At 44.5% G+C, this 20158-nt stretch overlaps 4 protein-coding genes across 7 annotated transcripts; 3 read left to right on the plus strand and 1 right to left on the minus strand.

Annotated features, from left to right (window-relative positions):
- Nucleotides 1-217: 217 nt before the first annotated feature.
- On the plus strand, nt 218-2992 carry LOC140799645 (uncharacterized). The gene is made up of 3 exons (XM_073154050.1): nt 218-409; nt 754-1262; nt 2546-2992. The coding sequence occupies exons 2-3, from the start codon at nt 791-793 to the stop codon at nt 2590-2592; spliced, it is 519 nt and encodes a 172-aa protein (XP_073010151.1). The 5' UTR covers nt 218-409; nt 754-790; the 3' UTR covers nt 2593-2992.
- Nucleotides 2993-9674: 6682 nt separating this feature from the next.
- Nucleotides 9675-12369, plus strand: LOC140799644 (RING-H2 finger protein ATL46-like). Of its 3 annotated transcripts, none has more exons than XR_012111044.1 (2): nt 9675-9942; nt 11845-12369. XR_012111044.1 is itself a non-coding variant. In XM_073154047.1 (2 exons), the coding sequence occupies exon 2, from the start codon at nt 10250-10252 to the stop codon at nt 11459-11461; it is 1212 nt and encodes a 403-aa protein (XP_073010148.1). In that variant the 5' UTR covers nt 9675-9942; nt 10156-10249; the 3' UTR covers nt 11462-11666. The 3 variants fall into 3 exon arrangements, 2 of the variants coding, with proteins under 2 accessions (XP_073010148.1, XP_073010149.1); XM_073154047.1 differs by lacking the exon at nt 11845-12369 and adding an exon at nt 10156-11666; XM_073154048.1 differs by lacking the exon at nt 11845-12369 and adding an exon at nt 10156-11666 and having other exon boundaries at nt 9770-9787.
- Nucleotides 12370-13520: 1151 nt separating this feature from the next.
- LOC140799721 (uncharacterized) lies at nt 13521-15031 on the minus strand. Its single transcript, XM_073154163.1, has one exon. The coding sequence runs from the start codon at nt 14371-14373 to the stop codon at nt 13816-13818; it is 558 nt and encodes a 185-aa protein (XP_073010264.1). The 5' UTR covers nt 14374-15031; the 3' UTR covers nt 13521-13815.
- Nucleotides 14894-19515, plus strand: LOC140799719 (probable glutathione S-transferase DHAR2, chloroplastic). 2 transcript variants are annotated; one of them, XM_073154160.1, is made up of 6 exons: nt 15023-15445; nt 16104-16194; nt 16310-16453; nt 16840-16957; nt 18916-19056; nt 19260-19515. In XM_073154160.1, exons 1-6 carry the CDS (start codon nt 15226-15228, stop codon nt 19344-19346), a joined length of 801 nt encoding a protein of 266 aa, XP_073010261.1. In that variant the 5' UTR covers nt 15023-15225; the 3' UTR covers nt 19347-19515. The 2 variants fall into 2 exon arrangements, with proteins under 2 accessions (XP_073010263.1, XP_073010261.1); XM_073154162.1 differs by lacking the exon at nt 18916-19056 and having other exon boundaries at nt 14894-15445.
- Nucleotides 19516-20158: the final 643 nt, after the last annotated feature.

A 20158-nucleotide genomic window follows, 5' to 3' on the forward strand; every position in this document is an offset into this window, starting at 1 on the left:
TTCGTAGCAGTGCGGAAGCGACACGTGTGCTTCCGGTGAGTGGTGGATTTAAATTACGTCATTTAGTTGTCAAAGGATTCCAACCCAGTTTAATGATTGGCGAAGCACGATTGGACGGCTGTGAGTTTCTCGAGATTGGTAATCGCGATTTCGACCGTTGATTATCGGCTGGATTCGAGATAGATCAGATCGAGCGGCTATAAAAGGCGGGAACGCGAGATTGGAGTACACGTAAAATTGTAGATCTATCGTCTCTCTCTTCTCCTCAATTCTTTGATTTGTTATTCTAATCGGCGAAATTGGGGGAAGGGAGGAAGTCTCCGATCACCGTCCGGTTGAGAAGGTGGAGGGCTGTTGGGATGAGAGCCATTCGATCGGGGCCGGATTGGGTTTGAATTCGAGGGAGCAGGCAAGAGATTGGGCCTTCTGTTAGGAATTAATGGAGGATTTTTGGAAGAATTAGGGTTCTTTCTTTCTATTTGTGAATTTCGCGATTTCTTTTTTCTTTGTTAAAGAGCAGGGCAAGGATTTACCTTTGGCCAGGAAATGGGGAATATTTATTTAGTTAAAAAATAGCGATTCTTTTTGCTGATTACTGACTTATTTGTGATTTCAGATTTCTTGTTTCGTTCAGAAAAATTATTGTTTAAAAAGGAGGGATCTTGCGTATTAATTTTAGAAATTAAAAAAAAAAAACGGGTGCTTGATTCATGAGAAGTTTCTCTTTGATCGTTTTTAATTTATTTTTCGCAGATTTAAAAACGAATTTTTTATTTCTTCCTGAGGAAGAATGGTTATTCCTTTTACCCGACTCTCTTATTGGATTTGGGGGCGGAAAGATCCCAAGACCCCCAATTCATCTCTGAGCTCTTCTCCGGATCTCCCATCCGTGTTAAGGGAAATGGATTCCGTGAAGTTTCCACCAGTCAATGGGCCAAGCATGCCTTCCTCGTTGAGGAAGAAGACCGAGATGAGGAAGCGGCGGAGAAGAGAGGAAAGGAGAATCGACAAGGAGTATGACATTGTTTTAGTGCCCTCGGATGGAGGAGGATGGACATCGGGTACGGATACGGATTCGGATGATTCCGACTGGTCGATCGGGTGGTTGGAACCGCACGCCCCTGGCTTCCACGGCGAGACTGAAACCGAGGACAGCTTCGCCGTCCTCGTGCCTTGTTATGGCCGCGGTCGCTGTGAGCACGGCGAGAGTTCCAACACTCAGGTGCTGGGTCTTAACATTCTCAGGGATGATAGACTTCCTGGTGAGTGAAACTTATCCTTTTACTCGGCACTTCACTAATTCTTAGTTAATTGCTCAGTTTATTACAGCAATGTGTTAGTTTATATGAGGTTAAAGTACTGAATCAACTGCCAAAGTATTGCTTTTAGCTATGTAGGACATAATCGCTGTTTTGAGGTATCTTGTAGCGCCATACTTATCCATTTCTCGACTCAATAAGCTGATTAAACTCTATGAGACAAATAGTTAATATCAATTCAGGACTGCTGAAGGTGATGAGACGAGTTAGAGGATGCATAGCTGCAAGATTTCTTTGCCCTTGAGTTTGTAGTGTTAAATTCTGTCTCAGAATCAGCTGGATCAAGATAAATTATGGACATCTTCCTATGTCTTGCCTTTGGCTCACCAACAAAGTATTTTTTATGATGTTTTGTGTAAATCATTCATAAGCATATATCCATCATCAGTATTGCCCTGATGGCTGAAAAATAGCCCCTTTCTGCTACCCCATAAATCCATGAAATTGCGGTCAGTGTTATTTGTATGGACATGCATTCCCCTTTCTGAAGGTCTGTGAATTTGCATTTTGTGTTGTTCTACTTGGTGCTTATTTCTGATTCTGCACTAGCAACATGTATCTTCTTTCAGGAGAAGATTCTTTTTCTTGTTTGTCTGCCTCTGGATTTTTTAGTCCTGTCAGAAGCAACTGTATGCCGTGTATCTAATGAAGATGCAGTAAACCAATTCAATGCTAATATTGTTATTGGCGGAATTATCTGGCATCATTGCAAGTAAACGCACCTCAAGGATTTCTTCTTATTTCTCTGTAATTACTCCTTTTGTTCCTCCAATATGTTTCCGAGTCTCGATTGCCCAATTATAGTCACCTTGTAAATTTCCAGTTTCTCTTATTGTTTCTTATTAAGTCATTCGTAGTTGTTCATGGTGCTTTACGACCAGCTAAAACTTTTGTACCTGCGCCATTGAGCTTACCGTCATTTTGCTTTTCCTAGTTGCCTACTGATTATTGTACTGTTTAGTTTTTGGCATCTGATATTCAATTCCTCCGCTGAGATTTCACTTCAGCGAAAGAGAGAGTTTGCATCTCATCTCTTTGCTGCATATTCATTAAACTATTGCGTTGAATTCTTCTGTTTTTGTTTGTATGATTTGTCAAGACACGTATTTCATTATATTTTTCTGATTTCGATCTAGTTTGGAAACTATAGTGATATTATAATTCCATATTGTAACTTCTATTTGATAGATGTAGTTTTAATGGTACTTTTGGTTTCTGTTGTGCAGAAGGCAAGAAAATTATAGATGAATGGCTTTCTTCTCTTCAAAGCTGATGAATCACCTCCAACCTGGCCTTATAATACTGCATTCTTTTCCTTGTGGATGATTCTTAGTATATCATATACAAAAAAGGGAAAAGAATAAAGAGGAGGAGGAAACATTAAAACGAAGGGAGAAGCTAGGCGTTTGAGAAACTCTTTATTGCATTCAGAAGTTATGAAGATTTACTTGAGGAAATGGGAATGGCTTATTGCTTTTGTTGCTTATAATCTTTATGCCTGCGGCAATGTACATATGCATCTAAGCACAATTCTTCTGTTTATATCACTGTAAATTTGAATTCAACTTTTCTTTTAGGTAGGCTTCTTTGGTATTTGCCAGTGTATATATAATCTATGTACTGTTGCCAAGCTAGTTTTATTGAAATAAATATCAGCTTATTTTCATATGAAATATGATTGGGTTCAAATTATCTTGTTAAAATTATGGTGTTGATCAAGAATTTTTTTTTCCCTTTCACTGTAACACCTCATGTAGATCTCTACCCTAAAAAAAATCAATTAACAGTACTTTTTTTTCTTTTCTTTTTTGAGAGAGAGAATAAAAATCTTCTTCGTTAGAATAGAAAAGGACGTAATACCACTCTACCAGGCCTTAAAAAAAAGGGGAAAAAAGAAGAGAAGATTGTCTGGAGCTTCTACCGCGCAAATTTCCTACAATCTCTATACGCGGCAGTCCCCGAAGGGCCCAAATCCTTTCTAGTTTGAATGTGACAGACTGTAGCAAGTTCCTGCACGCCTACATGCAGGTGATCTATTACTCTTTCCCTATAGGGTCTGATGTAATGTAATTGCTGCAGGCGCAGGGGCAATGAGAGGCGACGATTACTTTGGTGCGCCATTCTTGTTTCTTATCTCTTTTCTATCTTCGGAGTGGAATAGAGAGAGAGAGAGAGAGAGAGAGAGAGAGAGAGAGAGTTTTGCAAGATTATGATTGGTTGCGTGTGATGTCAGGATAATCATACCATTCTCTGGAGAGGAGATGGCGACTCCATCACCGGACCAGGCGGTTGGGGGGAAGAGTCAAAATGGGGATACGCAGGCTACAGAAGGAGAGCAGGAAGGAGGACCTAGGCGCTCATGGGCGTCCGTAGCAGCGGGAGGAAAACCGGCCAAGGGAACGAGCGGACCGGCAAAAGGATTGAATGGCCGCATCCCGGAGGAAATATTGGCCAAGCTGCGAGAGCAAACGGAAGACCGCATAATCATAGACCCGGAAGTTCGGAGAGGTGCAGGAGCCTATGTGGAAACTTACCCTCTTTGGAAGGTTCTTGGGGCGCAGCCTACCGTTGGAACCGTTGAAGCGCAACCTAAGTAGATTATGGAACGGCATAGATCGATTCGCGGCGTCGGACATGTCGGGCGGCTATTACCTTTCCGGTTCGAAAAGGAGGAAGACATGGTCCATGCGCTAACGAAGGGACCGTGGACTATACAAGGAAGAGTTCTCCACCTTATTCCGTGGAGGAACAACTTTAGACCCTCGGGCGAGGCATTCACGTCCGCTCCAGTATGGATTCAGTTGCACAACCTCCCGCAGGAGTACTGGGAACTGGAAGCTTTAGTGCCGGTGGCGGGGTACTTTGGGAAACCACTGAGAGTGGATGAGACGACGATGGATCACACAAGAAGTAGGTTTGCCAGGGTGTGCGTGGAGATAGAGCTTGAGAAACCTCTCAAGAAGGCGGTATGGCTAGGACCAAAAGAGGACAAGGTGGACTTGAGGGTGGTCTATGAGAATATACCTATGTTCTGCTATCGATGCGGCAGGATTGGCCATCGGGCGGCTGGTTGCGAACATATGAGTAAAGAAGAGGCGGAGGGGAACGCGACGGATGATGCTGAAGGGGGACAGGCGCGGGAGGAAAAGGAGTCGGGTCAACCAGAGATGGAGGAACAAAAAACGACCTATGGGCCGTGGTGCACGATGACCAGGAGGCGGAGGAAGGTGGTGCAGCCACTGCCGAAGCACTCCGGCGAGGCGCGGGGACCAATGAGCAGGGCACGCGGGCCGAAGACGGAGAGAGGAAAAATGGAGCATAGGGAGCCGGGTCCTGAAGGAAGAGAGAACTTTTGTCGCGAAAAAGGAAACTGGGGAAGGTTCGGAAAGGACGAGGTATGCAATGGGTGCCCCGGGAAGACAAATGCAACAGGAGGCGGCCAGACGCAATCCTATCCTCCGAGCCAAGACAGGAGGGCGGACCAATTAGCGGGAGGCACGCGACCCAAGTCTGATAGGGCGAGGTCAATGCATTTAAAAGGGAAAGGTATGGACACAAACCATAACGTGGCGCAACAGACGAGGGGAGAGGAAGGAGGAGTAAGGATGCAGGGTTACAAAAGTGGAACCCCTCTATCCAACGGACAGGAAAAGGGCCTGAAGGATAAAGGGGTGTCGATGCATGCTGACAAGATTGCTTGTCAGAAGGTGAAGGAACCTGGGCCATCTGTCCAACCCGGATTGGAGGTCTCGGGTGAGAGGGGAGTAAGTCTGGAACCAGACCGAGAGCCTGTCACAATCAACGGGATAGCTATCAGGCTAGGCACGGGAGGGAAGAGAGGCGGAAAGGCCACTCCCTTGGCTACGTGGCGAGAGCTGGGCGTTGGTGAGAACACGAAATTCCTAGCGGGAGTGTGCCAGGGCGGAGTTGCGGCTGCCGGAACAACACCACCAATGGAGACAAGCGAACCGACAGAGGTGCACAGTAGGGCGATGCGTGGGCTCCTAAGGCGCTCACGAAACCGACAAACTGTGACCACGAGCCAATGGAGGTGGAACACCGGATGCAGGAGCACTGGGCAATTGTTTGCACTGAAAAGAGCTACAGCCCTACGGATCCTGGTCTGAGTGGAAAAGAAGTGGCGGTGTTGGACGAAGGAGACCGGGGAAGAGGGGCCGCAAAGCGCGGCAGGCTGGCGTGAACCCTTTAACCTGTCTTATGTTTAAAGCGATCTTTTGGAACTGCCGTGGCGCCTTGAAGAAAGATGTGCTCAACAGGTGTCGCGACTTGAGTAGAGAACATTGCCTGGACTTTGTGTTCTTGTTAGAAACGCATGCAGACTTGGGGGACGAAGGCGAAGGGTGTTAGCCGGGCGATGGGGCGACGATGGTCCGCTTTTACAGTACAAGCACTGGAAGGAGTCTCTGGAGGGCTGATAATGCTGTGGAAGACGACGATAGGTTATGTGGATGTAATGGCGGTGTCGCGATATGCGGCGCACATGGTGGTCTCCTCCAGTGAGGGCGAGACTTGGCTGATGACAGCAGATATGCCAGTAATCAGGTGGACCAACAGAAACTGCTGTGGGAAGAACTGACGGGGCTAGGAAGCCTAGGACTGCCGTGGCTAGTAGGCGGAGACTTTAACGCAATTCTGGCCGCGGAGGAGAAGATGAGCTATGCCCGAGTTACTCTCGGACCAAAATCCGCCAACTTCGCTAAGTTTGTGGAGGCGGAGGGAGTCTGTGACTTAGGGTATGAAGGTGTGCCGTTCACGTGGTGCAACAACCAGATGGGAAACAACAGGGTCTGGGTGAGGTTAGACAGAGCCATGGCGAATACGGACTGGGTGCGCAAGTTTCCAGGGAGCCGTGTGGTTCATTTGGACCGGTCCGCCTCGGACCATGCACCACTATTAGTCATGGTCCAAGGTGAGCTCTGATAACAAACGAAGGCCGTTCCGGTTCGAGCTATACTGGCTAGAGTACCAGGAGTGTAGAGACATTATTGCAAGGACATGGAAGGGTAATGCTCATGGGAATCCCATGCATGGCTTCAATCACAAGTTAACGAATATGCAACGGTACCTGAGAAGATGGAGCAGAACGGGTCTGGGCTGTTTGGAGAAAGAGATGGAATCGGTGAGAGCAGAAATAACAAGGATGGAGGAAAAAGATGCAAATCACGAGCTGGACACGAATGGGCTACTCAATCTTCGCTGCTGCTACAACAGGAAAGCCGCCCTGAGCCGCCAGATAAACCTGAAGTGGCTGCAGCGGTCCCGCCTTAAATGGGTGCAAGAGGGGGATAGGAACACTCATTTTTTCCACCTCACGGCCACTTTACGGGGTCGTCGGAACAAGATCAAGCAAATCATGTCCAAGGAAGGTGAATTGATTTTGGACCAAGAGGGTATCACCAAAGAGTTTCTCGACCACTACGAGGAGCTATGGGGACCAACCAATGAGGAGAGGTGGGCACTACCGGAGGGGGTGGAGTTGCCAGAAATAACCAATGAGGACCGGCTGGGCCTGCTGAAGCCAGTAGACAACGAAGAGATCTTCGAAGCGCTACGTAGCATGCCGGCGGGAAAGCACCGGGGCCTGGACGGCATACAGTCAAGTCTACCCCGACGCACCGGCAGGGAGATGGGTGCGACCTATGTGTTGCGATCAAATACTTCTTCGAGAAGGAGAGACTACCACAAAGAATGGGGCGAACCTTTATAACCCTAATTCCAAAAGTGGATAAACCGAACACGGTGCGGGACTACCTACCGATCTCTCGTGCAACGTAGCGTACAAGGTCATCGCCAAGGTGCCGGTGAACAGATCATGGAGTCTTCGCCACGGCTAGTGGATCGTGAAACAGTGGCTTTCGTCGAGGCGAAATATATTCGATAATATATTGGCGGCCCGAGATAGCGCATTCGATGGTCACCGATACACACCGACACCCTTTGATGATGCTCAAACTAGATATGGAGAAAGCTTACGACAGGTGAGTTGGCCTACTGTCCTAGGTGTTCTCGGTGCCATGGGTTTTCCGGCCAAATGGTGCCGATGGATCAACGCATGCATCAAATCGCCTAAATTCGCCATCCTGGTGAATGGTTCACCGACCAAGTGGTTTACACCCCACTGTGGACTGAGACAAGGAGACCCGCTCTCCCCGTACTGCTCATTCTAGTTTCGCAAGTGCTAACGAGCTTGCTCAACGAGCGAATGGCCCGGGGCCGGCTGCAGGGATATCGGGTGGGGGAGGCTCACCTGTCTCACCTACTTTACGCAGATGACCTCGCGATAACGGCGGAGGCGTCCGAGGGAATGTGGAAGCCATAAAGGAATGCTTGGATATATACTCGCGAGAAACAAACCAAAAGGTGAACCCAAAGAAAGTCGAACTGTTCCTACCCGATTGGATGGAGAAGGGGGGCAATGACCACATCAAAGAACCTCACCGGATGCCGGCGCGAGGCCGCTGTTCTCGATACCCAGGTGTACCTATATCGTAAGCGTGTCTCGGTTCGGGAACACAAATGGTCAGTGGAGCGAGTAACCAAGAAGCTAGCCGGATGGAAACGCAATAGTCTATCTTTTGCGGGTAGACTAACCTTGCTCCAAGACACCTTGTTGGCAATTCCTATCTACCGGATGAGCTGTTTTTGGGTGCCGAGAGGCAGTGCCGAGTCGATCAACAAGGTGGCAAGAGCTTTTCTATGGGGTAAAGGTAGTAGCCGGGAATGCACCCGGTTAGCCGGGAAAAGGTGACAATGCCTAAGCGGGAGGGAGGACCGGGTATCCGCAGTTGAAACTATCCGTAACCGATGCGCTTCTGGTAAGCGGTGTGTTCCGCCCGCTAATGGGGAGAACGCAATATGGATCGAATTATGAAGGAAAAGTACGGGGATTGCACCCTTGGCGGGGCTTCCGGAGAAGGGCGTCGGGGATCCGGAATGTCCTATATAAGACTCGCGCGAGATATCGACCGGGATGCGGAAGCCGATTGGTGATGGGACCGAGTCGCCGGCGGACGATCCGTGGACATCGGCGGTGCCATGGAGGTGGCAACCGCGTATCATGCACCGGACCTACCGCGCACGGATCTTCTAGTGGCGGAGGTGCTTAGGGGCGAGTGAACAGCGGCACAACCTCGTGGCTGTGGCTGGGGTGGAGCTGGCCTTTGAGATAGCCAGCACAGCCATGGCTACCGCGGGAGTCAAGGATACGTGGATCTGGTGGCCTCACACACTGGGGATTCCGAAGGCTTCATCTATTTATCGTTTCCTTAAGCCTACTGAGGGTGAAGTGTGGCCTGGATGGTGGGAACTGTGGAAGCTGAAGGTGGCGCCAAGAATACAAACTTTCGTTTGGAAACTTCTTTGGGGCAGATTACCCACAAAAGAGATGATGCATGCTATTAGGGTAGGTGGAGAGGATAGATGTAGTTTATGTGGTTTGTTTAGTGAGACTAGTGACCACTTGTTCTACGGGTGCCGATCTGAAGAAAGAGGTGTGGGCCGAGGTGGGGCACGGCGGCTCCGGAGGTTGAGGAGATATGTGCCTCCGTGAACCCTGACCGGATAGTAACCGCGTGGGGAAGAGGAAGGTTGGCGACGATTATATCGGGCGCTAATAGCGAACATGTCTTTGGGGGATTTGGAAGCAAATAAATAGAGTAGCGTTTGGTGAGAGCGTGGAGGGTGCGGCCAGGGGTGGCGAGACGATGCCCGGTCATGACTAACGAGTACGTGACGGTGAAGACAAACAAAGGCTCCGGTGGGCAAACCAACGCATGTTGAGTGGCGCAGAACCAAGAAAGGGTCAGGTGAAACCGAATACCGATGGTGCGTTCGGGCGGGAGCGTGCCAAGCGAGCGGAGCGATCATTAGAGATGATAGGGGACGATAGTAATGTACACTGGGAACCAAACGGAACCGCTCTGCGGTGTCGGCCCCCCTTCGCCGAAGCCCGGGCCCTCCGTATGGGCCGAGGCTGCCGAAGGCGGAGCAGCCAGTGGAGATGGAATCGGACTCCGAGCTGCTGGTGATGATAGTGAAGGAGATGAAGGCATGTCCTTGGCAGATTAGTGGTCTAATTCGCGAATGTAAAAACCATATGAATGGGTTAATGGAGTTTACTGTGAGCCATGTTAGGAGGAGTGGTAACGGGATGGCCGATTGGGCCGCAGGGAGAGGATTGGCCTCAACCCGGCCCGGCATGTTGCGAGCCGGGGAAGCAATCCCTCAGGAGTTGTATGACCTGGGCGCTGTGGGGTAAAGCCCACGGCTGTCATTTATTAATAGCTAAGTATAGCTCAATTTCAAAAAAAAAAAAAAAAAAAAAAAAAGCAGGCGCAGGGGCAAAGGGTAAAGCTTAGCAGCAGAGCCAGATTAGTTTACCCCCTGTTCCACCGAGCTTAAGGAGAACCTCCCACTCTCCTTTAAACGGTGGATTTCCAAAGCCAGAGGTAGGAAAAATCTTCCAAAATATTCTTTTTCCTTTCCATCTTTCCCTTTGCTATCAACCAAGAGAGGAGGAGGAGGAGGAGGAGGAGAAACGAAGGTAGGAGGAAAAAGAAAAGGAAAACTTGGTTCCTCTCCTAAATCACTAGATTTTTTAAAGGTACGCATGGTGTGGTATTGGATCTAACCTCCGTAAAATTTGAACGTTTAGACCTTTATCTCGTGATTTTGGCATGTTCTCACTTGTTTGATTTGGTTTTTAACTAAAAGCTAGGAAAGATTTGTTTTTTAGTGCACAGAGCTTTTCTCTCTTCCCCCCCTTATATGATCCGGATTTAATCTATAGAGAATATCATCTTTTTGGCTCATTTAGGTGGATTTCTACTGGTGGGAAGAAAAAAGTTTGAATTTTTAGCAATCCTATTTCATTAAATGACTTGGGTCATGGTCCAAGACCAAGGAAGGAGATGGTTGATATAGGTTGCCTATTTATCTCTAGAATCAAGAGGAGAGGTGGGGTTTTACCTCATTCAACTCATCAATCTTCACCTCTTCCTCCCTTCCCATCTTATCATCTCAGTAGCTTTCAGAGAGACTCACTGCCGTATGCATCAAGCCAAAACCCCCCCACATCATCATCCCCTGGTAGTAGGATAAGTCCAGCAGTCCTCTTCATCATAGTAATTCTAGCAGTCATATTCTTCATCTCCGGTCTCCTGCATCTATTGGTAAGGTTCCTAGTCAAGAAGCAAGCCCCCTCCTCATCCAACTACAGTAGGAACCAAGCTACAGAGATCTCAAGTACCGAGGCACTTCAGCGGCAGCTCCAGCAGCTCTTCCACCTCCACGACTCTGGCCTCGATCAGGCCGTCATCGATGCACTGCCTGTCTTCCTTTACAGGGAGCTTTTAGGCCCCAAGGACCCATTTGATTGTGCGGTGTGCCTCTGTGAGTTTGCCCAAGAGGATAAGCTCCGGCTCCTCCCGGTCTGTGGTCATGCCTTCCACATCAACTGCATCGATACATGGCTGCTGTCCAACTCCACATGTCCTCTATGCAGGGGAGTGCTCTTTGTCCCGGGTCTCACAATCGAGAATCCAATGTTTGATTTTGGGGAAATAAGGGAGGAGGAGGGCATCTCCGGGGATCAGGAAGATGGGTTTTCCTTGCCAGGTCAAAAATCGATAGGGAAGGACGAGACAATAGCTGAGAAGAGAGTATTCCCTGTGAGGCTTGGTAAATTCAGGAATCTGAACAAAAGAGACGGTGTTGAGGATGTCAATGTCAATGCTCCTGGTATAGTGACAAGGGAGGAAGGAGAGACTAGCAGCAGTAATTTGGATGCAAGAAGATGCTACTCCATGGGCTCTTATCAGTATGTTCTTGGTGATGTCAAACTCAAAGTTGCTGTGTGCAGTGGTCCTAATAGAAATGGAGATGGTAGGGGTGTAAGGGGGAGGGGAGTCAGTGGAAATTCCAGTAATAATGAGGTCTTGGAAGGGAGGAGGATATGTGCTAGAAGCAAAGGTGAGAGCTTTTCTGTGTCAAAGATCTGGCAATGGCCTAATAAGAAGGGCAAGCTTCCAATAGTCTCTTCAGATTCTCCTGCTGTGGATGGGAGCTTGCCTTGGATAGGGAGAAGTGTCGGGGGGGTGCATCAAAACATGCCTGTACCATGATAAATGCTGTCTTCTCTCTGGTGGCTATTCAATTCTTAAACTACATCCTTATTTTTTTCCCCTTTATTTAGCATTCATCAGTTTCAATTGCATTTCTTGTCTTCTTATTTAAGCATAATTATGTTAGTCTTCTGACTTTACTTAGTCTAGACTACTCACACATATATGCAAGAATGTCCTTGCAGGCGTTTTTTTCGACTGAATCCATCATCATGTTTTTGGAAGTTTCATAGAAATAGCTTGCCAGGATTCTCAGTTTGAGTAACCTTTTTTGTACACTCAGTTTAGATTATAAGTTGTTTCAATTGATTATTCTATGAAGAAGATGATAGATACTGGAAAAGTGAAGACAGTGGATTGTTGTAATGGTGGTCCATTTCCAGGAAAAAGAAGGTAAGCTGAGGCGTATAGGCTTTTGGTTTGAAGCACTATTCCTGCCTGACATTGGAGATCTTTCCTTCCACTAATGACTGCCAACACTGAAACATTCTGTTGGTTAATCATCAATGGCCCCATGGAAGCACCAACTCTTTCTTCTAATTCCTTACACTGAAAACTACATCCAACTGCTTGACTATTGCCTGCTGTTCTTTCTTGGTTTCCTAGCTGTTACAACAAATCAAATCTCAAATCTTATGATCCTCTCGTGGCAGTGTCCTTTGTGCTTGTCTTTGGGAACTCTTATAACTAAGTTTCTTTGTCCAAAAGGAGTAAATCCTTGGCTTGTTTTGGTGTTGCAATCCTGTATATGTAGGTACAGACTACAGAGCATACATTTGTATGGATAGAAGCTTACTAGTTTATTTTAGATGTATAGTTAAGTACTGCGAGTGGTAGCTGATTTGTGATGTAATTCTAGACTTTGTGCCTCGACTTATCAGAATAAAATAAAATAAAAATAATCTATATTTGAGTTGAGTAGCAAATACACTTATTATTACAAAGCTTTTTTTAGTTTTCTTTCTTCCTTTTTTTTTCGAGAAATAGTGAAAACCTAGGGCTAGAACTTTTATAGTTGCTGGACCATTTGATCCTTCTGCTCAGCTGACCAAATAAAGGCGATACAAACTCAACCTTTTACTAGTTGAATTCAAATTGTGCATCTCTTTTTCTTCTAACTCCTTTAATCATCTGCTCTTTTCTTAAAGTCTCTTTTGCCATCCCTTTTTCTTGATGCAAAACTATCCATGGCTCCTTTCATATATCAATTCCTTCTTATAGAAGGCACATTAAGCATCAATTATCATAGTCGATTGCATTTTAATCTTAATAAAGTAGCATTTCAGCTACCTAAATCCTTGATTGGATATATAAAATATGAGGAAAAAAAAGTATGATGAGAATGGGATGTAGATTTGGGAAATTCAAAGTAAAATTCTGGCACTCTTATACTCCTCATGCTACATCACATGATTGCGCATGGATCCAAGATCTGCCATGGGCTAGTACAAGGCAATAAAGTGTCTAGGACTTTGAGGACCGAGTCTTTCATGATTTAAAAAAAAAAAGAGTAATTTAATGAAACTGGCAGTTAAATTAATCACCTCTAGTTTTGTTTATTTGTAAATCTATGAACTGAGTGCCAGGTTTTTGTAATCTTTCCCATATGAAACAAAAGAAAAGGCTGGAGTATATGTTGGAGGTCATAATTTTTCCCTCTTCTATCAAGAAGAGAATAAAGTAATTCTCTCGCAGATTCCATCGAGATCCAAACATTTGAGTTTGGATAACTTTTTGTTTATTAAGTCATAAGTTTAGTTGCAGCAAGATATAATATCTTCTCTTGATGGGCCCTCTTTCTTGATGGGTTTTCTCAATTGGGATTTTGGAGGTATACTGGGCTTTATATATACTGAGAAGGTTTTTCCAAGCCCAGTAGCTGGAACTAATGAATGTATCTCGAGTTGCATTGGTTTAAGTTAATCAAGCTAACAACAGATACAATCTATTTAAAATCTTTTAATTTAAATGGACTCAAAAGTTAAGAGTACAACTAATTCCTTATCTCATTATCGAAGACAAACGATAATTGTCACAATCAAAGAAAAGCTCCAGGTAATTCAAACAAGAATTAAAAAATATATATATATGTAATGATCACACTGTGTATAATACAATTCATTTAGATTTAAGACAACAAAATGAACAAATTGGATTAAAACAGTATTATATAATTTTTTTTTGCTTTTTATACCGGTAGATTTTTCTATCATTGCCAACGAAGCCAACGCTGATGAGAACGACGGATTTTTTGACCAAGGGGAAGGGGATGGAATCTAAACAAACGTAGCGTATGCAATTTGACCTCTCCCACCTCGTAGCTCCCTCCGGCGCACGATAGCACCACCTAACCCTCAGCGCACGGCGGCGCTGCTGCCGGCTGTTGCGAAGAGCGGCGGAGCGTCGCGGCCGCCGAGGTCCATCGACGACTTCGCCGACGCCGGCGGCGCCACGAATCGCGTGGAGAAGTCTCGGTATCCGGTGTAGTCTCCCTCGGGGCTCGCCCCGTGGCCCTCGTCGAAGTTTAGAGCGTAGCTTAGCGGATCGTACTGGAACCTCGTGGATCCGAACCTCCCGCCTCCGCCTCCACCTCCACCTCCGCCTCCTCCGCCCCCGTAGTTCCTAGGGTTCCGGTTGAATCGCCGGATGAAGGTCTTCCACTTCGGCCCCGCGACGAGCTCCGACCACTCCCTTACCTTCATCAGAGCCTTGATCCCCCTCCTCCACCACACATCCTTCGCCGCATGCGGCGGGGATAACCGCTCCTCTGCGGATCTCTCACTGCCCTGGATCCGCTCCCACCTCTCGCCGCCGGACCAGGGGATCCAGAAGCAGCAGCACCCCCGGCGGGCGAAGACGGCCTCCGCCGCCGAGCTATCCTCGAGGGGACCCGACTGGCTCTCCGCCTCCATGGCTCCGGCCGAGAATACCGGAACCCTAATCCTAACGTCAGGGTAGGTTCTCCTCCGTTTAAATCTCTCCGCCTCTCCTTCTCTTGGGAGCGGTGAGGAGGAGGCAATTAATAGGATTAAATCGCGTCAACGGTAGGACGGATGACGTGGCGGTTCTCCAACGGGATTGGGCGTGGTTCCGGGCCCCACTTCTCGCCCCCCAATGATTCCGGGCCTCGACAGTGTGTAGCCAGAGAGAGTTGCCCTCCTGGCCTCCGAAAGAAATAAGAGGTCGATGAGTTGGCACGAAGGGCCACGTGGCACATAAACTCAGCAAAAGGTCGAAATAATTAGCAATAATACGCGTTACGACTTCCGAGAACGTAACAAAGTTAATAATAATTCTTTTAGTGGCGGCGTCCCAAGACCAAGAGAGCTCTATTTAAGCGTTACAAGTAACTCATAAATTATCACTATTACTGGATGACTACCATCTCTTCTTCCACAAGAGGAGTTGAGTTGTCTTTGGTTCCTTCCAAGTATACTATGAAAACAACTGTGGTAGCTTGGAAGATAGTTGTTTCTTGCTTCCTAGAATCACACAAGAAGCTTATATAGACGTTTGTTTGTTTCCTTGACGTCAGAGGTTTTTGAGCTAATCCAAGACTCTACCACTTGTCTCCATCCCAAGTTAATGCCATTAGTTAATAGTTAGTTAGTTCTCTTGGGCCGAGCTTCCATCCCAATACGTTTCCGGGCCGGGCTTTTCACGTGTATTTCACGTGATGAACAATTATAAACCCCGCGAGGTGCTTCCAAACCACCGCCCACCGTCCACGCTATATCCCATTCCAATCGGCTCTTTCTCGAACGATGTCGGCGGCGACGGCTGCGAATCCGATGGCCGCCGCTGTATTCCTCCGGCCCCTCTCTTCATCCTCATCTTGCCTCCGCTTCCGCGCCATCTCCCCTGTCTCCGCCTTCGTGCCAAACCGTGGCGCCGCCATATCCGTGCGGGCTGCCGCAGCCGCCGATCCCCCCTTGGAAGTATGCGTCAAGGCCTCCCTCACTGTCCCCGGGCGCCTCGGCGACTGTGAGTGCTCTCTTTTCAATTAAGTGCGGTGATTGTTCGAATGCGTTAGATTCTGTGGAAATTGTTCGCTATGTCGTTTGTAACACTAAATTATCGGAGTAGCATAGGAGAAAGAAGTCGATAATGTTTAGAAGTAAGAAGGTTGGTAATCAAATGAAGTTTCTATCTTTGTGTGGTCGACCCAAGTAAAATGTGGGAAAGCAAAATGGCAGAAAAGAGTTAAAAATTGTTCTGATTTTGTTTTTCTGCAGTTTGGAATCAAGGAAGCATGTAGAGATTAGTGCAAAAGGCCATTTTCTATTGCAATTACCTATGATCCAAGTAAAAAAGGGTAATGAGGAAGGTCATCGTAATTGTGGAGAACTCGGAAAGGAAAAGTCTATGAAATAGCTTATCTTTTCATTGATTTTTTTTTTTTTTGGGGGGGGGGTTATAAAGAATACTAGTCCTTTATTTATGTGATGATTGGTGAACTTTTGGTGAAATCAATCACCATCACCTATAAAGGATTTGATTATGGAACTAAACACACACTGAGTGATAATTAGACAGAAAGGCGTAGTTGCTATTAGTTGCATTTTACCTCTCGTGCCACGAAAATTGATATCGGTCCATGTTTAGTGATTGCACTATTGGTTGTCGTGTGTTATGCTCACAGGTCCCTTTTCACAAAGGGTTCTTTTGACACTCGAGGAAAAACATCTGCCTTATGACATGAAGTTGGTAGATCTTGGCAGCAAGCCAGAATGGTAAAAGCTTTTTAATTGTTGGTTGAGAAGAAAAATATTAAGTTGATAATGTTTCAAAGATTTTACTTTGTCTGAATTTTTGAGTGGCAACTTTTCTTTTGACTTGTTGCACCAGGTTTTTAAAAATCAGTCCAGAAGGTAAAGTCCCAGTTCTCAAATTTGAGGAGAAGTGGATTGCTGACTCAGATGTAATTACTCTATCATTAGAAGAAAAATACCCTGAACCACCTTTGACAACTCCACCAGACAAGGCTTCAATGTATGTTCTGTTTCTATATGGTTATTGCTAAGTAGATGAAGTTAGCCCTTAGCGGTACTGTTGAGTGACGACTTCTGCACATCTTTGTCTGCTTGAGCTTTGATTTGACTACTTTGGTTTAGTTTTTGAAGTAGCATAGATAATACAACATGCAGTTTCTTTCTATGGTAAAGGACAAAGATCAAGTTATTTCCTATCGAGGTTTTTGCTAGATCCTATGGTGTTGTCTGGCTGATTTGTCCATGTCATTATCTATGATATCCTAGAAAAACTCTCCTTGCAGTGGCAGTCTGCTTTATGGTTTTGCTTTTAACTGTGATATAATATATTATATAAGTACTTCCACCAAGAGTATAATTGACTTTCTATCATTGTTTCTTCTGCAGCGGTTCAAAAAATTTTTCCACCTTCATTGGTTTTCTTAAAAGCAAAGACCCCAATGATGGAACAGAACAGGTGTTAGTCAGTGAGCTGGCAACTCTTAATGATTATTTAAAGGACAATGTGAGTAAACTAATCAGCTAATGTCATATCTAGTCGCCGTCTTCTTCTTCTTCTTCTTTGACGTTCACTTATCAATAAGATACTTGCCTGATGCATATGTGAGTCTCATCTTGAGATTGTTTTAATTGTTAGAATCTTCATTTCATTTATTGTACATCAAAACCTTCTTGATGGTTTAGAATTTATATATTGAATCACCAAACAAAGTGTAATTCAGAGTACAAGCTAAATTGACTGTTAGGATCTTCATTTCATTTTCTGAGGTTCACTGCTTGAACCAATTTTTTTAAACTTTATATTATGGTTTCCTTATCTAGATTCTGGAACTTGCTAAAATCCATTGACTCCATTTTTTTATTAGATCTCTCATTGATGGTATTAGTATAAATACCATTGCCTTCTTGCACACAACCATATGAGTAACATCTGACTAAAAGCAGTTCTCTTCCTGTTATGGAGGCTGTGTGTGTCCTAAAGATGGCAGCTTTAACATAACCTGACATGGAGATATATAGTTTCCAAAGTGGATAGTTTAGCATTTTTGGCCTCTCTACAATGATGAAGATAAAGTTAGTGCAGTAGATAAGTGGCAGTTATTAATTTTCTTATTCACCAGCTTTTAGCTTCTTAAATTTGACAACCTTTATCTAAGTTCTTGTTATTACTCGTGGTTGGAATAAGACCTTGGTGATCCCTTCTCATGGTTGAGAAGACTACATACGTGGACTGAGCAGAGTTAAGCTGTACTGCATACAGAATCCAGATATTTGGTTAGTCTACATATGATATGCACATAGATGAACATTGACAACTGGACATTGTGTAATACTTTCAATTGTGAAATATCAGAAAGTTTGGATCTGAAAAAAGTGTTGTATTTTCTTACTATATGACCTAGCTATTCATCCGTATCATCCATTATTGCAGCGTTAGAGATAGAAAACAACTATTACCTCCTCTTAAGAAGTGGATGGATCTGTATGAGTTCTCAGCCAAACAAGCCACTGAGGTTGATCAGAAATTCAACCTGATAGACTTTAGAGATTGATTTTATCAGTCATTGCTCGTGGCCATTCAAGCAACAACAAGCTTAACACTTAAGTGTAAAAATTAGTGGAATATTGAATTAAGAGCTGTATGATCAGTTCTCAGCTTTATTTAGGATTTGCTTGCAATGGGAACTAGTTGGTTGTAGAGAGTTCAAGCTTATGAGTTATTATATGCTCACTCAGTCACGCCACTAGGAGCAAATTGCCATCTGTCGTTGTTCTCGTAAGACTTCGATAAGTCTCTTTGACAAATGTCACCTAGATCCCTCCTCTAGAATTTTTTGATATGACATTTGGCCCCATTTACATTGATGCCAATGGCATTCAGGTGGAACACTTCTCAAAAATTTTAGCATATTTGACAAGAATTACTATCTCCTTTTTTTTCGTGGATTCATGTCAAAAGTAGTAGTAATATGTAGTGTACAGTTTAGCTAAATAGAGCCATGATATTTAAGTCTCTGAAATCTGAAATCAATTTCATGCCAAATTGTTAGTCCTTGAAGGGCAAGCCGCTGTTGAATTTATTTTTTTGATGACATAGTCAATTTTCTCTATCTCCAGAGATGATATGAAACATTCCAGCATATAGAAGTCTAAGATTTCATTGTGCCTAGTTGATGGACAGAAGCCCAAATAGAGCAAATTTGCCCGCTTGTTGTGGAACCTGTCACTTTTCTTGATCTCACAAAGGCACTTCTTCTTGATATTTCTGTGCATAATGAACAAATTAGATTGAACCATGTAACAAAAGGTATATGTTATCAAATGATATCTCTGATTATGTGAATAATCTTTATATTTTGTTGCAAAGTTTTTTTTATTCCATTTTCATAGGAAAAGGAACAGATGGAGTAGAATGCATATCTAAGAGATGAAATTAAATTTTAAGTGATGTTTCTTGGTTAGGGTCCATTTATCAATGGTGACAAGATTTCTGCTGCTGATCTGTCTCTTGGACCTAAGCTTTACCATATGGAGATTGCTCTAGGTCATTATAAGAAGTGGTCTGTTCCAGAGTCGCTTTCATATGTAAAAACCTATATGAAGGTATGTTTAATCATTTGTGGTTTGTGAATTCTCACTACCCATGCAAATTGCATCTTGTATGCTCATTTTACTACATTTCATCTGAGAACTTTATGACTGACTGGTTGTATCTTCTGCAAAACAGTATACTTCCTTCCATAAAAACAGTTAACTTTCTATTTTGTATCACAATGGTTGTTGACTTTGCAAATTTGATGCTGCAGTCAATTTTCTCAAGGGATTCATTCAGTAAGACTCGAGCTCTGCCAGATGATGTAATTGCTGGATGGCGTCCAAAAGTCATGGCATAAGTAACTTGGCTAAAGTTGTAAAGTTCGCGTTTTGGAGATGCTACCAACTTATTGTGTTTCCTGTAAACTCATTCACCCTGTAACTTGTCATTATAGAGTTAAATGTTGTCTTGTCCTTTAGAATGATCAACTTTGATTATAAATCTATAACTTCTTTACTCTTTGTTCAGTTTTGCCTTCCTAATTGGGTTTGCCTGTGGCACGGAACACTTATATACGAAGATTTTCTAGAAAAGTATCAACTATATTTGATATTAGCATGGAACTCTTTTTTCCTTGTGAAAATTATTGGATTCTAAAGTGTTATTGCTTGCCATTTTTTTCGAATCCAGAATTAATGCGACCAACAGAAACAATCATGAAAGCCACCATTTGTTGATTTCTCAAATCTTCTTCTCTTCATACTTTCTCAGAGAGGCTTTGTATGAGTATAACTTAATTCGGAGAAAGTGAACTGAAATGTTTTTTTTTTACAGTTTTACTTTCCGTCAATCAGAGGTTCTTATAGAGTAAATCAGCATTGTGACTCGAGCCACCATATGTTCTACATGAACATATGTATAATTTAGCAATGTGCCATACAGAGCAAGAGATGCATCACTTTGTTCAGAAATCAATGAGTAATTATGCGAAAAAGTGAAGGTAAGTGAAAAAGGTGAAGTATCTCTGTTTTGAGCAATCTGGTGGTTATCCTACTTCTCAAGGGCCATTTGGCTTTTATTTGAAGGATTTGTATCAGGACAGAGAGCTCCTTCATTTGATCAAACAAATAGGGTATACATATGATGAGGTTGGGTTTAGGCTTCATTGGA

Source organism: Typha latifolia, chromosome 13, assembly GCF_019914945.1.
Source record: "Typha latifolia isolate L0001 chromosome 13, TyphaL0001v2, whole genome shotgun sequence".
NCBI lineage: Eukaryota > Viridiplantae > Streptophyta > Magnoliopsida > Poales > Typhaceae > Typha > Typha latifolia.